This window comes from Neodiprion lecontei, chromosome 6 (assembly GCF_021901455.1).
Source record: "Neodiprion lecontei isolate iyNeoLeco1 chromosome 6, iyNeoLeco1.1, whole genome shotgun sequence".
NCBI classification, from domain to species: domain Eukaryota; kingdom Metazoa; phylum Arthropoda; class Insecta; order Hymenoptera; family Diprionidae; genus Neodiprion; species Neodiprion lecontei.
Window position 1 is genome coordinate 9941784 of NC_060265.1, and position 17920 is coordinate 9959703.

The 17920-nt window shown below is 38.1% G+C and overlaps 2 protein-coding genes across 2 annotated transcripts in view; one reads left to right on the forward strand and one right to left on the reverse strand.

Moving 5' to 3' along the window:
• The window catches only part of LOC107218395 (putative oxidoreductase GLYR1 homolog), a 38546-nt gene that overhangs the window by 6911 nt on the left and 13715 nt on the right, over positions 1 to 17920 (forward strand). Inside the window, exon 7 of the mRNA XM_015656251.2 lies at positions 1072 to 1245. Coding sequence (XP_015511737.1) covers positions 1072 to 1245 — 174 coding nt within the window. The remainder of the gene's footprint in view (positions 1 to 1071; positions 1246 to 17920) is intronic.
• On the reverse strand, positions 5782 to 16340 carry LOC107218389 (leucine-rich repeat and immunoglobulin-like domain-containing nogo receptor-interacting protein 3). The gene is made up of 3 exons (XM_015656243.2): positions 13778 to 16340; positions 12387 to 12669; positions 5782 to 12166 (listed from the first exon to the last, which is right to left on the reverse strand). Exons 1-3 carry the CDS (start codon positions 15529 to 15531, stop codon positions 11519 to 11521), a joined length of 2685 nt encoding a protein of 894 aa, XP_015511729.2. The 5' UTR covers positions 15532 to 16340; the 3' UTR covers positions 5782 to 11518.

The following is a 17920-nucleotide window of genomic DNA, read 5'->3' on the forward strand; positions in this document are numbered from 1 at the left end:
TTTTTCCTCGGCCATAATTCGATTCACCCCGTACGCGTTTAAATATTTCTAAATTCTATTTTAATTACAACATTCTATTATTATTGTTGTTTTCGTTGTTATCGGTTTTACGGAAATAGATTTTATTATGGAGACGGCAAGTAAATTTTCTCTGCTTCGTAAATTTCAATTTAATTCGATGCACTGTTTACAGAGATCGTCAATTTTTCATTTCATCTTCGTTGCAAGTCAGAATAGTAAATTGATGGTTCTGAATCGCTGATTTATCGAAACGAACGTATCATTTGGTAATATGCATAGCCATGCTTATCGGTAGAAAAACAACAGTCCCAATATATTAGAAGCTGACCAAACACCAAAACTTAACGCGTATATGTCACGGTAAAGTTAAAAAAAAGGCCGTGCGTTTATCGCGATATTGAATGAAGCACAAACCGCGACTCCGAAACACCCTAAACTTGCAAAGTTTGTCTTGGAATTGCTCTAACATTGCGAAAGAATGTATAAAATCCCAAAACCGCAACTGAAATAAATTAGGCACGCTATTAAATTTGAAATTAATTTAAAATCGGTAAAGTCATTTTGCCATTTCGATTTCCGCACATAAAAATTTGAACTAAATTTCGCGAATATTTACTGAAAATTGCAGAGAAATTACCATTTTTTTAGCGCAAAGCTTATACCATTTCTATTTTACGACCGAATTTTTAGATTTTTTTTTGTTTATACTAACAAATCCATCGAAATTCTCCAAGTCATTTCTTACAAACGAAAAATGACCTTGTACGAATGATTTCCACTACATAAATTAATTCTATATCGCAGTACGTACGCTCAAATATAATGAAAACTGACTTAAAAATCATCAAAAAGAAGATTTTTCTCAACCGCCAAAAAGCCCTGCCACTGCATTACTACTGTGTTGGAGGCAAATGTTACACAAGATACGTATTTGCCCCACATTACCTGACGATCCAACACTTTGTTTCATTTCTCTTCGTCTCGTTGCTTTGTTTTCTCGCATTCATTCCGTGATCCGATTTTATCTAACAAAATTCGTTGAACCGTCAGGTGACACCGCCGTTGGACGTGGAGACGCTCTCGCAGACTTTGAAAGAGAAGAACATCCTCCCATCGACGTTGAAGTTCGGATTCCTTGGGCTGGGAATCATGGGCAGCGGGATAGTCAAGAACTTGATAAATAGCGGCCACACTGTGATCGTCTGGAACAGAACACAAGAAAAGGTACGTACCTTCGTAAATTGTGACAATATCCTCGATCGTATCCCAAGGCTAAACTCAAGTGTCGTTACTACACTTGTTTCTCGCGTTTGTTTACCGTGCCGTCTACACAGTACATCTGTCCACATTTAACTATCCGTCATCATAACTTGACCCCACTTTTCCCGTATCTTCCGCGAAGAAAAGGGGGAACAATAAATCTTTGTTTCTCTCCTCGTTTCAAACCGTAATGAGCGTAATGTTAAATTAAGGTGCAGGCAATTTGTACTGCCATCTGCAACCAGGATGGAATACAATTGTGCCGAATATATTGTCACTTTTTTCTTCTTTTTTTTTCTTTGTTGCTGTTATCGCACCCTTTTTACTTATTGTTTTTCTGTTTTCCCTACAACCGTCAACATTAATTAATACGTATCATACATTGAACGATAGCCACAATGCTTAGCGTTACGAACCTCAACTTTTGTTGCCTATTTACAACATACGAAACATGACTATTCTGGTGGTCGCGATTATCTATACTGTACTAAGTGCTTGGGGTTTCTTAATCTTATTGATAATATCTAAAGCGTCGTGTTTAGTGCCAAGGAAAAACACTGAGGACCAGAACAATGACTGAACAGTTTAGGGAATTTCACACTTTACGGTTTATGTGAACTTTAACATTGAAAAATCACTGGTGATTGTTGTAATTTAACGATCGCGTTGACAAACACTGGGAAAATGATGCTATCCATACAGTCGTGCACGTACCGAACAGCATATTTTCATATTAGGTCTGAAAAGTATTTCAAACAATCTCTCGTTTCGGATTTTCGATGCATGTTTTGATTAAAATTGTTTTTTTCTAATCAAACACGGCTTGGTCACTTTCGAATATGAAAGATGTGGATCAAAAAAACTTGCAAGTAAATAAATTTTTTAGTAATGCGAACTAGAGTTGATGATGAATACTCACAATCAGTGGGAATTGAAAATCATGAATAATGTATAAGAAAATCTGATTCAAGTTCTGAACGTATACGCGTATACTGCCAATTGACTGCTGATTGTGAGTATGAAAAACGTTCGGTATAGGTGAAAAAATAGCATGCAACGAAAAGACCAAAAAATCTTTGCCTGAAGCTTGAAAATCTACAAGAAAAGTAAACCGTGAGAAATGATCAAATGACTGAAATAACAAATTTCGGTTCTACAGCAATCTTAAATAAAATGTATTTCCGCGAATTACAACGATACTGACTTAGAATTATTCTCTGAGCGCCGAGACGAAAAATAATGAATTACAATGATAAAAACTTGTGCGAAAAAGTTACTTTTTCACGGGCGATATACGCATGACCGTTACATTACTCGCGTAGCGTTTTCACTTCCCGTAACATAAGCGTAAGTGAAGTAAGACTCACCTTACTCCGATATGGCTGGGAGGCATCCTACCGGAAAGGCTAGGCGTTCGTTAAGCCGAAACCCTGACGCATACAACTCTATCTTAACGTCGCGTTGTGTAAACTGTCTGTACTTACCATGGCGATATAAATGCAAGTAAACGCATTAATAGATGCCTCGTCGTGCCGCTGGTTTGAATATATCTATATGTACGTGTGTATACCTAGATAGCAACGGATTCTATTTCTACTTACGCATGTGTCAATTGTATAAGATTATCGGAATAACGTGACATGCCAAAGCAATTTGAAATCTATACAATTCACAGAGGTTTACGATTTCCAGACTTTGATCCACTTGGGTCAATTTTGCTTCTTCCGATCTGCTTGTAGAAAATTATCAACAATAAAAACTTAACGTTGGACAAAATTTTCTTCCTTTCTTTCTCTTTCTTTTCTTCCAATGGCTTTTGAAGATATAGATAAACAAACCGCTGGTTTTCGCCAAACGGATGAACATCTTTAAAGGAAATGCGACTTCAACTTTATAGACAGTAAAACAAATTCCTTCGAAAACTTGTTGTAGTCGACATGTTGCTGCTTGTTACAGGGAGGGGAAATTAATTTCACAATACAATTGAGAAATTTTGTGAAACGGGTAAATACGAAATAAAAATACTGAACAAAACCAATCATTTTATCACCTGAAATTTTTTTCTCCAAGAATTTCTCACGATTAGCTTGACGAATATATACATTTCTTTATTTATTCTGGATAATAGTTTTATCGTTGGCATGATTCGATTCGACAAACTGCACGTTTCGCAATTTTGTAAAACTGCAGTGAGTTCGTTAGCTCGTGAATGAATCCGGCACATGAAATTTTGGTACAAAAGATTTAAAATCACTGATCGAGGGGAAAAAAATCTAAAGGAACAGAAAATAAAATGATTGACATGTCGATTTTCTTTCGTGGACAAACACCGACTTAAGTTTATTCGTGTAATAAGACACGGTATACCAAAAGACGCTTTACGTTGCGCTTCTTGCTTTTACAAGAGATTTTCACCGGGTATCGAAACACAGGCCAAAGCATTTTGTGTATTGTGCCGTTGTTTTTTTTTTTTTTTTTTTCTTTTTTGGCTGTCACAAAAATTAACACGGCTATAGTCTGTATCTGCACATTCTAAAAAGACACTTTGAAAGCGTCGGTGGCTGTTTGAATTTGCCAACACAACGCGTGTTATTAAGTATACGCTATCACAACCGTTTCCGGTCATGCCAATTCAGCTAATTTGCCATCCATCCGTCTATACAATTGCCGATTGTATGACGCGCGCTTTCTACGACTTTATTGTAATCAGTTATTAATACTTTAGTATTGGAAAAATTTTACATAGGAAGCAATTCGAGCTTAGACATTTTTGTTCTATTTATTATCCTCTTCAGTTGGTGTTATTTTTTTTTTTGCTTTCTATTAGTTTATCCGAAAACGTTTTAAGTATCCATTTATTCTTGCAGATATACAAATCGATGGAAAGGTCGCGATGTACGTATTTCATACTTAGTAGCAGTGAAATTAACATTTCTGACCAACAGTTCTTGACAATACTACAAGTTGTACGCCTTTAAATGATAGTTTGAGATTCAATATTTCCACTTACAGAGTACCGAAAGGGAATCAGTCGATCTGCTGGCCATTGATTGGTCATTAAAACGATCTTCTAAATTTAGGTGACGCTGAAATTCGACTTGGGGAAATGTAATTGGAAACTTTCTCTTCGTCTTGACTTACATCGTACTTGATAATTGAATTTACGTCATACAGCTGACTTTTATCGCATCCATATGTTTATTCAGAGGAAATTTGATACAACAAAAAGGAAAAAAAGGAAAATAATGAGCTTGATCAGATTTTTATTAGATGTTAAAACGAAAATTCCATAGATTAGTTTTCGAAAAAAGAATAGGGGTTAAAAAATATCGAGTTGCGATTAATTTCACGGTGTATAAAACATATTTACGCTCTATTGTACGTTTCTTACAGCATATTCGAGAAAACTTGAAAAGGTTAAACAGAAAAATCAACGTAGCACATATATATCATACAGTAATATTTATTTATTTATTTATCATTCTCCCAAATAATTACGTCATTAATATGATGGCAGGCCTCAAAATTCGTTGCCAACGCACTGCGGCACGGTGGTCTTTGCTTCATTAATTACAACTATTTAACATCAGCAGGTATTTTCAATGTCTGTGTCCGTTGCAGCATAAACTTATAAAGCTTTTCTCAAGCCACGTGTGCAATCTATTGTAGTCTAGTCCTCATACAAAAAAAAAGAATATTTACAAGTCGTTTTAATAATATTTACTAGCGGACATGAGACGTAAATTTACGAGATCACGTCTTCGTGTCTGCATTACATGCATAATGTTGTTTAAGTTTCATTAAGGCATCATATAACGCATTATATATTTTTTTTTTTAAGAGACTTCTGAACAGCGAGAGCGAAATTATTTTATTCTGTATATTTATTGGAAATACGTATTATTTTTTGATTTTTGCATTCTCCGTAGGTATGGGCTCGCTTTTGCAATACATTCTTTCGGATAATGCAAAAATTAAAAAATTGAAAATACATATATATATATATATATATATATATATATATGTATACAAGGTGAACTTGTATATTTATGTAATGCGTGTGCGCCTACCGAAGTATCGTGATAATTAACTTCACGGTTTTTCGTTGAAAACGATGATAACATAAAAATGCAAAATAAATAAATAACACAAAAATTTTTGGTTAGATTTTCTGAAATATCTTTTCACATTCGCATTCAGTCGGCAAAGTTTGACCCATCACCTTGTATTTCAATAACAAATCAACGGGTACGATATTTTTTCTGCTTTTAATTACAATTTTACGTCTCCGATAATTGAGATGCCTGAGATCATCTACGTGCGGAATATTACACCGCAGTGTATTTTGGTATCCTTTCAGAGGCTTTATACATAGATATAATGTAAGTGCATTCTTGTGCTATTGGGTACTTTTTTTTTTTGAAATTCTTTCTCATTTCATCCGTCAGTCGAAAGTCAAAGGTCAAAATGTTTTCAAGTCGCTCGCAGCGAACTGCCTACTTTTTCGTACAGACAAACAAGTTCCAACTTATTGATCTCCGCTGTCCGGTTTCTGGACGGACTAGTATTTTTTTTTTTTTCATCCGCCACGTAGTTCTTAAGTAATTCTCTTCCAACCTACTTCCATTTTTTCAACATCTCACTACTGATACAATTTGTGACAATTACATAAAGTATTCCGCAGAATTATTAAATCACAAAACGATAATGGACAACCGTGAAATTTCGAGAGAGGAAATTATGTACAGTACAAATACTGGCATTAATCAAGGATCGTGTTGTCGTTCGTTCATTTTCCTTAATTTTTATTCAACTACAACAATATATAGTATATATGAATTCCATTTTAACAATTTTTTTTTCCATTTTATGTTTAAACTTGATGTACTTTGATTTAGATGAGAGACCAGAATTTGTCCTCTTTAGAACACTTTTCTGCAGCACGCAGCACAAAGTATACAAACAATCAACCCATATACATATGTACATATCTATAAACATCTGCTAATGCTGCAACGGACAAGAAATATATATTATTAAAAATATTATATATAATATATGTAAGTTCTCACATTGAAGTCGGAGATAAATAATTTCTTCTGAATTTTTTTTCCTACATAAAATACATATAGTTTCGTTGCCTATACAATATTACATATTACAGTATTTATATTTATTCATTTATTTTTGATATTCCTAGAATTTTTACTAATTTGGCTTACAAAAGATATAATTGCTCTCCGATTCGTTTATTAGACGTTGCCTGGAGTAATCAGAAAACAATATATCATGATGGCAGACAATACAGTGATGCGATAGTGATAATCAATTTCTTTTTCTTCCGTTTTTTCTTGTCGGGGGGGAATTGATAGCATCTCCAATTTCGTGTCAAGATTTTTTCCATTGCAAATTTCCCTACAAGCTATGTAATCGGATCTCGAAGCAGAATTTTTTCAATTTTTCTTTCTCGCAAAATTTCATCTCGCTGTGCACGCAACAGCTTATGCGTAACCTAAATAAGTTCTACCCCCGGAAGTTATAACCGCGCGTAACAATGAAGTTTCTAAAAATACCGTAAGTCACTGTACTGTCGAAGAAGTTTAAGACTGAAAGGAAACAGTTGGACTCTGGTTCTGATTTTTATCAATTCTTTTCTAATGCTGAATTCTTTCCGTGTTTTCGGCATTCAGTTTTTACAGGCATGATAATCTTCGAAATGGAAAATGAAACATGTCTGATTTAGAAATCGCGTCGTGTAAACTAAAAGGAGGTAGATATGGTTTCCAGTAAGCACAAACATTTGCGATACTTGTAACACTGTGAGATTAGTCCCACGTGTACAATCATTGTATATCTAACATATCAATTAACGTACATAATTGCGTTAATTGCGATCTGCAGTATCGAGTCCATACGTAATGCGAAGTTTCTAATGCATTTAAATAGTTCGCATCTTCTATTAAATTGGTGTTACTACGTAGGTATAATGGAATTCTTAATCGATTAGCTATTTATTTTTTTCGTGTATTTATATATATATATGTGTATACATATGCGTATATGTGTATGTGTTGAGTTTTCACACACATGTGACTTTTTGAAAGCTTAGTACAGGACCATTTTTCTCTGCCATTTGATTGTGAAACTCTGATAATTACGTATTACACCCGTTCTTATGAAAGTTGTGTAGAATTATTAGAGTCCTCTTTATGCGTACTTGCTCAAATGAAACTAAGCCTCGATCATTTTTTTTTGTAGCTTTTTTTGCCTACCTGATTTTTTTCATTGGTTCCGTTCGCTAACAAAAACTGTACAATTGTTTTTAATTTATTTATTTTTTCAATCCGTACTTCTAAAACCAACCAAATGATAATGTTGTGTGGTCTGCGTTGGCTGAGCGGCTCTATTCATGTGACGAAATTATATTTCAATATTGTGTAATCTCGATTTCCAAAGGAACACTCCGGAGCGATAAGTCTGATAACGGATTATTAAAATATAACGTAACGTACCATTGAACGTATGAAACCATTTTTTTTCCCTTCTACTCTTTATTTTGTTTTTACATAACAATCTTAGGTACGCGAACAGTCCATAAAATTTTTTTATTGTGTGTGCGTGTGCGCGCGTGTGTCTAAATTTACTGTACAGTTATATTAATTAAGTATGTACGGGTGTGTGTGTTTGTATATATATATATATATATATATGACATATAGTAACTTTTAGTCAATTTCTGGACTTTGTTGTTGTTTATTTATTTATTAATTTTTTTGTTTTTGCAAAAAAATATTATTATCAAAGCGACTGTTTGTCTTGTATACGCAGTTTACACCATTTAATTGATTTTTTACTACATATTATGTATAACTATAATTGCAACTTTCGATACTACATTGGACAAATTTTTCTACTTCACGTTACGCTAAACACGTGTAGGTATGGCTGTTATATAGTTATGCTCGTTAAACGATGATAAGAATTTAATCGCACGTATTTATAGGAATTATTTTCCGATATATCACGGGAATAATAAAAATTAAACAAAAGTAGGCTTTTTTTTTACCATTTTATCGGAAATATAATAGGGTGATAAATCTTATCGGTAAACTATTATGTTTTATGCTTTACACGGTAAATTTGTAAAAATAACGAGTAGAAAAGAATACGGAAATTTTGTTTTTTTTGCATAATCGCGTACATATTCGAAGAATTGACATGGTTTTTTTTTTCAATATTCCTATCTGTTGAGTCTTGGTATTTCGAGGAGATATCAAAACTGTTGTTTTTGTATGCAAAGAGCTATAACAACAATACATCATTGTGGTACTTGATAGTATTCTCTAGATGAATTTGTCACACAATATATCACGATAGTTTTTTCACAGACAGTGGAATGTATCGTGATATCGAACATACTGAAAGCCGTAATTTATTTCAATCTTATAATTGTAATTTTTTCTCTCGATCTAGTTTTTTTCTTTCCTTAAAAACATTGAAGAAAAACCCATCTAAGATGGTTAACTTGTTGAATTGATTGTTTATTCAATTATTTATGTGCATAGCACAGTGAAAAAACAATCTTTTTAGGTACTTTTGCCGTATCATTTTTTCTAATTTATTTATTTATATATACATATAATATATATATATGTATATGTACTAATTTCATTATTCAATAGAACAACATACGAATTACTATATTTGTAATCGTACAATTATTAAAATTTAAAACATCGAACTACCAAAAAAAAAAAAAAATCCCGCGTTGTTTACCAACTACGCAGCAACAAATCGCGTAACTGAAATTTCTGGAAGCCTGTAGACTAAACAACGGGGGCCCATTTTATTTTTATTTTCTCACTTGACACATAAAGTTAGCCTATATACTAAAGCAGTAAAATAGACGAAACTCACGAACGTATGCAGGAGATGGATTATTAATTTCGATATAGCGTCGAAATCAGTAAATCGAGACCCGAGGATAATTTAAAGTGTAAAGTCAATAGCTCGCTGGACACACATTCGCGTTTCCAAATTTTTTTTGTTTGTTTTTACATGGGAATCGATTACGTTTGACGTGAGTGTATAGGAATCTTTGACCTTGCATATACGTATATGCGTGTATATATGTATACTAGGGTGGCGCCGATTTAGGACTATAACGAATTATTCATCAGACGCCCTCCACGTCGACTCGCGATAATTCAAAAAAAAAAAATCTAATTTTTCCAGATTTTTATCTCTATTCTAACCCCTCCCTATAAGAGGGTGGATTTTCCTATTCAAAATACACGTGTTTCGATTATAATCTCAAAATATATTTTATGGTAAGTTAAAGCAATAATTTTCAAAATGATCTGTGAACTACAGAATGAAACATTTACATCATCATTCCAGGTAATCTAGTCGAATTACAGACCCTCTAAATCTAACTTTTTTTTTTTCATTTGGTGGGCGTGCAATTCGTCTAATTTACCTGGTATGACGATGCGAATTTTTTATCAGATAGTAGCATTAATGCCCACTGAAATCTCGCAGTTACCAATTGTTTTGAAAATTATTACACTTACAATAAAATATATGCTGAGAATATAGCCACGTGTATTTTTAATGGGGAAATCCACCCTCCTTACGTGCAGGAGTTGTAGTTGAGATAAAAATCTGTAAAAAAAAAAAAAATAATAAAAAAAAAAAGAATAGAAAACTAGGGAATTGTTTTCCAATTATTTGGAGTCGATTCGGGGGGCGTCTGATAAAAAATTGGCCCGAGCCCTACATAAGAACCACTCTAACGTTTACATATACCCATAAGTATGCATATATTTGAAATTGACACTGTTATACGTGAGATACAAATATATTAAATATGTTATCTGTAAAGGTTTCATGTAGAAATCGTTTAATAGTGAAGAGTTCAAGTCATCAACAATAATACTGCATGCGGTCGGTTTTTTTTTTCCAACTCGATGATAGATAGTTATAATCGATACATTGACTCTCTGCAGGATGATTATAAATGAAACTTTGATATTGTATATTTTAATTGCGATTCAACTCTACACAAATATAAGGAGTTTCAATTCGAATAATCTGAAGAGTCATTATACTTGAACTCACATGATTCCTATGGAATCTTTGGTAATTTTTTTCTTTTTTTTTTTTCTCGAAGTATTTTAAGTTCACCGATCAAAACCATATATATGTGGCAGCTCGTTTTTTTTTTCTTCATTTTTCACTTTAATTGCAAAATTAACATATTTTTTAATGTCTTTTCGAGGCAGAAACAACATCATTAATGTATTCCACTTCAAATTTCAAAGATTGTTCGGATCAAAACTCCAGGGTCCATACATTTATATACAAAATATCACACATGTAAAGTTTATTATTACAAACCGTTCTCTGTGTATCGAGAATCGACTGCTTGTTTTACAATTTCATTTATTAATCTATTATTATTATTTTGTGTTGACGTTTCCAATTAATTAATTCATTCATTTATTTATTTATTCTTCATACTTCCTTCAATTACCTATTTGTCCTCAGTTTCTGCAATGTATGGTCTCTTATTGGCACTCCATGCAAAATCCGTTTTTATATGAAAAGAACTGTCTCGCAGGTAACTGCCGCATTAGGTATTAATCTCACACTCGACTTGAACAGCATCTTCATCTCTTGCTCCTCGAATTACGTTCTCCTTTACATTTTCGCGAACCATTATTTTCTTCGTTCTTTTATTTTGTATCCGTCTTTTTTTCATGTTTATTTATTAATTTTTCATTCCCACACTTGTTATTTCACCGCTCATTTCTGAGACTCAATATTGCAAACATTACTTTTCGTACTCTAATTGAAAACACAAACGAGCGCAGGAAATTGACTGAACCAGATCGGAAAAAAAAAAAAATAAATAAAAAATAAAACAAAATACAAATCGAAGCTCAAAGTATATTCCTCACACCGCGCGCACATGACGGAAAAAACTTGGAAAACCAAAATAAAAGAAAAAAAAAGTAATAATAATATACCAATTTCAGTCCCTTTTCGTATCACGAATATAATCATAATCATCACAAAGTCTCCGACCTCTTCTGTTTCGATTACTACCGCAAATCCATCCGGAGACAACCTTGGCACCGATTAACCGCCCGAGGATCGTATCGTCCGCGGTAACGTAATTATTACCGTCTGCACGACGTACTTCGCCCCTTTTCAGTCGTCCCGGATGATCGTCCTAGAGCCGAGTTTCCCGTGGTATGTCAGGCAGGCTGGTACCACTCGACAACAGTCCAAGGCCTTCGACGATGTCGCGTGGCTCCCCGGCCAACGCCCCCGCACTCGCACCGCGAAAGACTGGAGCGTCGGTGCCGTCGCCGCGTTCGCAGTTCGACGAGAATTTCCTCAATCCGCGAACGGGAGTTGAAAATGTCGATATATCTAGGGGCGGATGCATCGGGGGCGGAGGACCGTGTTCTATGTAATTGATATGGAGACCGTCCTGCAATCCACTGGTGGCCTGAGGGCTTGTGGAGTCTGATATTTCGGTCGGAGTATAGTAGACGCTGTTTATGTCGTCCAAGCTAGCTCCACCCTCCACCAGCTTGTTTATTTTCGCCTTGAAGTACGTGTCCATACCGGTAATGTCGTTGGGGTCGAACACTATCGAGTCACTCTTGCCGCAAGAACCGCTTCTGCAATTGTCGAGGTAAAGACTCGGCAGGTTTTCCAATACCTTGTTCAACGTCTGCTGCTGGTATTTGTAACTCTCCCGGAAACGGAGCACTTGGTGCGCGCTGAATTTACGTATCTTGTTCCGCTGGAAGACGTAATTCTCTCGTACCCAGTTCAGTTGACCCGTTGAATAATCTCGGACTCGTTTCACCTGCGCAATTCGTACACATAAAACGGGTTTAGTTGAACGTTTGTCGTTTTGCGTTATTTTCTTTGAAGGAATTCACGTAAAATGATACGTATTAAGGAAGGAAAGGGATGAGTTCGTTAACACAATTTCATGAAAAAGTAACAAAAATCAAATCTCCTCTGCGTCTGTGGAGAGAAGAAAATGAACTACAGGAACTTTGATCGATTTTACGTCTACGTACCTGATCGTAGTACTGTCCGCGAAGTGCTGTCAGATGGCTGGTTCCGTAATCACGAATGTCTCTGATGTGACGCATCTGTCCCTCGTAGCTGTCCCGTATCCATTCGACCTGCTCGGCGCAATTATCCTTTATTCTGTGCACCTGCTGGGTGTAATTCTCCCTCAGCCTTTCTAGCTGCTGACTTTTGTACTGTTCTATATTGTCGAGCATCTGGTGTATCTGTTTGGCACGAGGCGTAACACCCACCTTCTTGCAGCAACAGCACCAACGCTCGCATCCGCATCTAACAAACAAACGACAGAAAAAAGACGATCAGTTATTTAAAAAAAACGAACATTTTTTTCTTTCACTTTCGGTACGGTTTTTCCTTCATCCTCAAATTATACCACATTTTACGTCCAGAGTCAGTACGGACTCGGAAACGGTCGGTAAAACTAGTTACAATGGTAGAATATTGCAAGTAAAACGTCGAACGCTGGTTATATGATTTGCCAGGCTGATATAACTGAGACGATTCAATTTTCCTATGAAAGTAAAATATCTTTGAATTTAGTTGAAATATCTAAAATGATATCAGTTTGATTTTTATCACCACAAACCGTTTCCCAGTCCGGATCATTTTTCTACGCTATTAATACCGGATAAAATCAAATTTTTGTGAGACTCGATAACCGAATGTATACATTAACATGTATACGGTATGACTTGAGTTGGACCTAACGTGAACTCCTCCGCGTTTGAAAGGTTGAAAATCAAATGTGTTAAAATTCCATTGTCTATCGAATTCGTTAGTACCGGTCAAGTCCTAATCGCGTGTGAAATTTTACCATCGATACGGAGAAACATTATCGCCCGCGATTTTTTTTTGTCAAATAGCACACCGCCAGCCTCCTTTAACAATAGACATATGGAATAAATTTTATTGTGAAGCATGAGACTCGACATAAAGAACATATTTCAGTGCGTACTGATTAGGTGTTGGTGAAAAAGTATCAACGTTATCTTTCGGTTCAGGTTAATGATATTCCAGGACTGATTCTTAACATTCGTGAATGAGATTCATCCAAAAGGCGCATATACTTGAGATTTGAAAATTCGATTGCTATAGAAAGTATCCGGGCAACCGATGTTCTAAATCGCCGTTTCCATGCATACTTTTGTCTAATTACTGATTCTCCTGTGTTTCATACCGATGTACTCGTACATATGTGCATGCATCTATTATCCTTGTTGTTTTTATCCGTGTCTGAAAGTGAAACGTGCACTTGACGGGATGTGAAATGCCGCGGCAATACTCTTACACATGTGAGTGTGTTTGCGTATGTGTGTATACATGTATATCCGGTTTGAAAATGCACGTATAGAGCGTCATCGGTTCTTCGTGTACTCACTTGTTGAAAAGGTACCGAAGGAACTGTACGAACAGAGTGATGATGAGAAATCCGGCCGCGCACGCAGCGCCGACCGCGATGCTGAGTATTTTTGTCTCGTAGTAGGTGATCCGATCCATGTGAAGAGTGACGTAGGTTGTAGCGTTGGCTATGGGATTTACCGCGAAGCATTTGTAGACGCCGACGTCCTCGCGTAGCAGCCTTTCGATGTACAACGAGCCGTTATCGAGCACCCTGACCCTGTCGTCGACGGTCTTTACGTCGGCCCTGTGCGAGGCGGGATGACTGACGAAGGCGTCGGGAAACGAGGGATCCGGGTTCCAGTGGAGTATCCGCAGGCTCGGGGTGACCCAGGTTATCGAGGGAGCCGGGTTGCCGTTGAATTCGCACTCGAGGAGCACGGAGCTGAGAAGAACGTACTCGGCCGGGGAAGTGGCGAAGGCCAACGTAGGGGCTGTGCAATTGAGGTAACGAAGGGTGAAGAGCATGTCACCGTTGTCGACGGTTTCGGTCCCGCATTTCAGTCCCGTCTCGAAGGCGGCCGTGTGCTCGTGGCTCTCGGCCCATTTTACAAACCAAAACATGCGGCAGTCGCACGCCCACGAGTTATTCGCAAGGTCCAGTTCCTCCAGAGGAAGGGACGCAAGGGAGGCCGGGAGGAAGGCGAGGTTGTTGTGCCTCATGTCGAGTTTCCGAAGAGCCGGCGTGTCCTCGAACGCCTTTGAGGCGAAATCCCGGAGCGAGGCGTTGCTCACAACGATGCTCTGGAGGTTCGACAAACCGGCGAAACTCCCGTCCCGTATCTCCTCGATTTTTGTACCGGCCAATATCAGCGATTCCAGACCGCTGACCGGTTTCCATATGTCGCGAGGTATCGAGGATATCTGAGTCCTCGCCAGGCTCAGCCAGCGAAGATTGGCCAGCCCTTGAAACGCGACGTTCGAAAGATTGGCGATCGGATTATCGCCGAGATCGAGTCTCTCCAGATTCTCGAGGTCGGCGAAGAAGCCCCGGGGAATATGGTGGATGACATTGCCGTCGAGAGCGAGGAAGCGGAGTTTGCGAAGATCGGAAAACAAATGGGAAGGCGGCCTGGTCAGCCGGTTATTCGACAGTATCAACTCTCGTAGAGCTTTGTTGGGCGCGAAGCTGTGATCAGGTAGAGAGACTAGACGATTTCCGGCGACGTTGAGGTAGCGGAGATGTTTCACCGGTGAGAATAGTTGGTAAGGTATGACGCTCAGTTTGTTCCGAGCTATGTGAAGTTCATCGAGCGATTCGAGACCCTGAAAACAGTTGCCGTCGATGCTGACGAGTCTGTTGTGCGTTAGGTTTAAAAATGTCAAATTCGCCAAAGATCTAAACACGTTGCCGGCCAACGACGCGATCTCGTTGTCACCTAGATCCAATCGTTCGAGAAGCGTAGCGCCTTGAAATGCCCCCGATCCTAAACTCTCTATGCCGCTTTTCCTCCACGTCAACATTCGCAGACGCTTTGCCGGGGTTAAAATCGTCGCTGTTATACTCGACGTTCTTACATTCACAAGGGAAACAAATCCCACGTCCTCCGACAGTCCCAGACCGCCGAAATTTCGATTCGAACACGACAGAGCCGACGTTTCGTTCGCATCGATGCCGCATACGCAACCCTCCGCGCAATTTCTCGTTGATGCTGCTGCATCGGCGATGCCGACGATGACGGATACCGAGATAACCGTCATCAGCCAACCCCAAACCATCAGCCGCGACATCATCTATTCTTCCCCTGATACCTGCAACGTGATGGTGTCCGATGCAACACGCCTCTTCCATCTCCTATCGGCGACGGTTACTGACTCTGCGTCACCCCCTCTACCCCCTGACCATGGCTATATGTCGCCGGGATCCGCGAACGTCTTATATATTTTAGCGTTGCGAAAAAATTTTGCTTCCCTCTCCCCTCCTCCTCCTCGCAACCCCGCTCTTCCTTTGTTATATCGCCGTTTCGTTTTTATTTTTTTATTATTATTATTACTGTTATTCCATATTGACGGAAGTGTTTGGTTAGAATTTTAATTGATCGATTTTCTTTTTTCGAGTTTTTTTAAAATTTGAATTTATGCAACGTTAATCCCACTTGCGTTGTCGTCGATGATATTTAATTCACTGTATTGTTAACGTTACCGGGAACCGGGTTTACTTCCGGTTAAATATCAATAACGCGTTTACGCCAGGTGCATTGCGAAGGTTGTGTGACGTCGTGATAAGAGGAACCGCGATATAAGATAAACTTGCATCGCATACGTGTATACTGGACGTGCATATAAACTACGATTTTATTGTGTATCAATCGAACGGCGATATGTCTCCTTTTTTTCCTTCTTTTCTTTTTATAATGTATGTTACGTGCAAACTCGACCGTCGCTCGCGCGTGTCACATGACACGCTCCTCGCTCATTGCGCCGGGGATAACAGCCGGCGGTTAAACGTGCGTCGCGTAGCCGAATCAAAAACTGACTGCACGTCGACGGCGGCGGCCGCGGCAGCACCGACTACGCGATCATGGCCGCCGAGTCTCTCCGTTTCGCGCGGCGGCAACACCGCCGCCGAACCCGAACCCTCGGAATACGGTGAGAACGGCGAGACCGACGAGCGCATGGCCGATGCTGACGCCGACGGCCGGCGGCCGCCTTCTTCTCTCGCTTACATATGTGTATACGTGTTGGATTGTATCTATAACGCGGAGAAACGACCGACCGAACGTACTCGAAGGTACGCGATGGCCTCCTTCCGTTCAACTCTTGATTCTCAGTGAAAGAACTCTGCAAACTAAATCGCTACCGGGATAGACAGAGCGAGGAAAGATGAAGGGAAAGGGACGCGATATGAAGAAAAAAATAGAACAGGAAACGAGCAAACGACCCCGGGTTAGGCTAGCAAATACCGTTTCAGGGGCATAGCAGCTTGCTGGAAGTGTTGCAGCTGGTCTTTTCCGTATTTCCTTCCTTTTCGTGGTGCTGGGAATGAATACATTTCACTTTCTCGGTGAGAAGGCGACGCGTGCTAGCAGCAACGGTTGCGGTCCTTTTCTCCTATCGATCTCTTTCGAATAATAACTTACATTGACGAATTTCTGAGCTGGTGTATAAGAAGGCAGGGGAAATTTTATCTAGGTGCTATAGTATGTTTATAATTTTATACCGAAACTCGACGTAGTCTGCAATTTATTCTGTTCATATGCCTGCAAAAATGTAAAAGTAATTATATGAATTTGTAACGACCATGTGGTTGCGATTTCTTCTTCTAATCAACGATATAGTCGAACTACCGAGCTGAAATCTTTTTGCGATACTCTTAGACCTCGATTAAACACGTTTTAACACAATTGTACCTGGTACGACGTTGTTCTTGTTTCTCTATAACCAACTGCACTTCTGTAGAGACTTTTTTGATTCTACCATTCTGTCGCAGTATGCTTGCAGGGGCATTGATGAGCAAAATTTTTAATAATCATACTTTTTTGTCTCCGTTATTTTCGAGATATTTTAATCGCTCTGCAGTTTTGTATAATTGTACTTTTAAATTTCCACCTCTGGTAGGTGTATCAAACAAACACGTGGCAGCCATTTTTGCACACAGTACCCGCACGGAGCATATGATAATATGTACATACATTGTATACGTTACCAATTTATCGTATAAGGTGATTTATTTTAACAATTATTGTTTATATTATCAATGGAATTGCTTAAACTTTATGCAAAGTGACAATCTATTTTTTCCACTAGCCTTGTACCCTAAAAAGAGTTTACAAATAAAATTTACAATTTGTGAATTATTACACGATTCCGCAAGCTCGTTGCGTGGATTGTTTTCTTAGAAAGGTGGCAAAATATATTTCCACACGGACATAGACAGATCTGTATAAGATATTACATTTAAATCGGTCACCTTATCGAACACCTAAAACATCACGCCAGTCTTATCGCGATAGAAGTTCATCGAAATAAACACAAGTGATTATTGTATATTTTCAAGTTGATTCAACCCTATCGTCGAAAATCAACGTTTCGCATGTCTGGAAAGCGTAGTAGTCAACGCTGGCGTTTCCTTCGGTTGAACTTGGCTAATCTGTATGTACAGGAAGTTTTACCGAAAATTAGC

Bases quoted from the DNA above. Each gene is read 5' to 3' on its own strand.
- LOC107218389 (XM_015656243.2), bottom strand. From the start codon at position 15,531: ATGATGTCGCGGCTGATGGTTTGGGGTTGGCTGATGACGGTTATCTCG. The intron at 12,670-13,777 runs GTGAGTACACGA...TTTGTTTGTTAG, and splicing joins CTTCGGTACCTTTTCAACAA to ATGCGGATGCGAGCGTTGGT. The intron at 12,167-12,386 runs GTACGTAGACGT...CGAATTGCGCAG, and splicing joins GCGGACAGTACTACGATCAG to GTGAAACGAGTCCGAGATTA.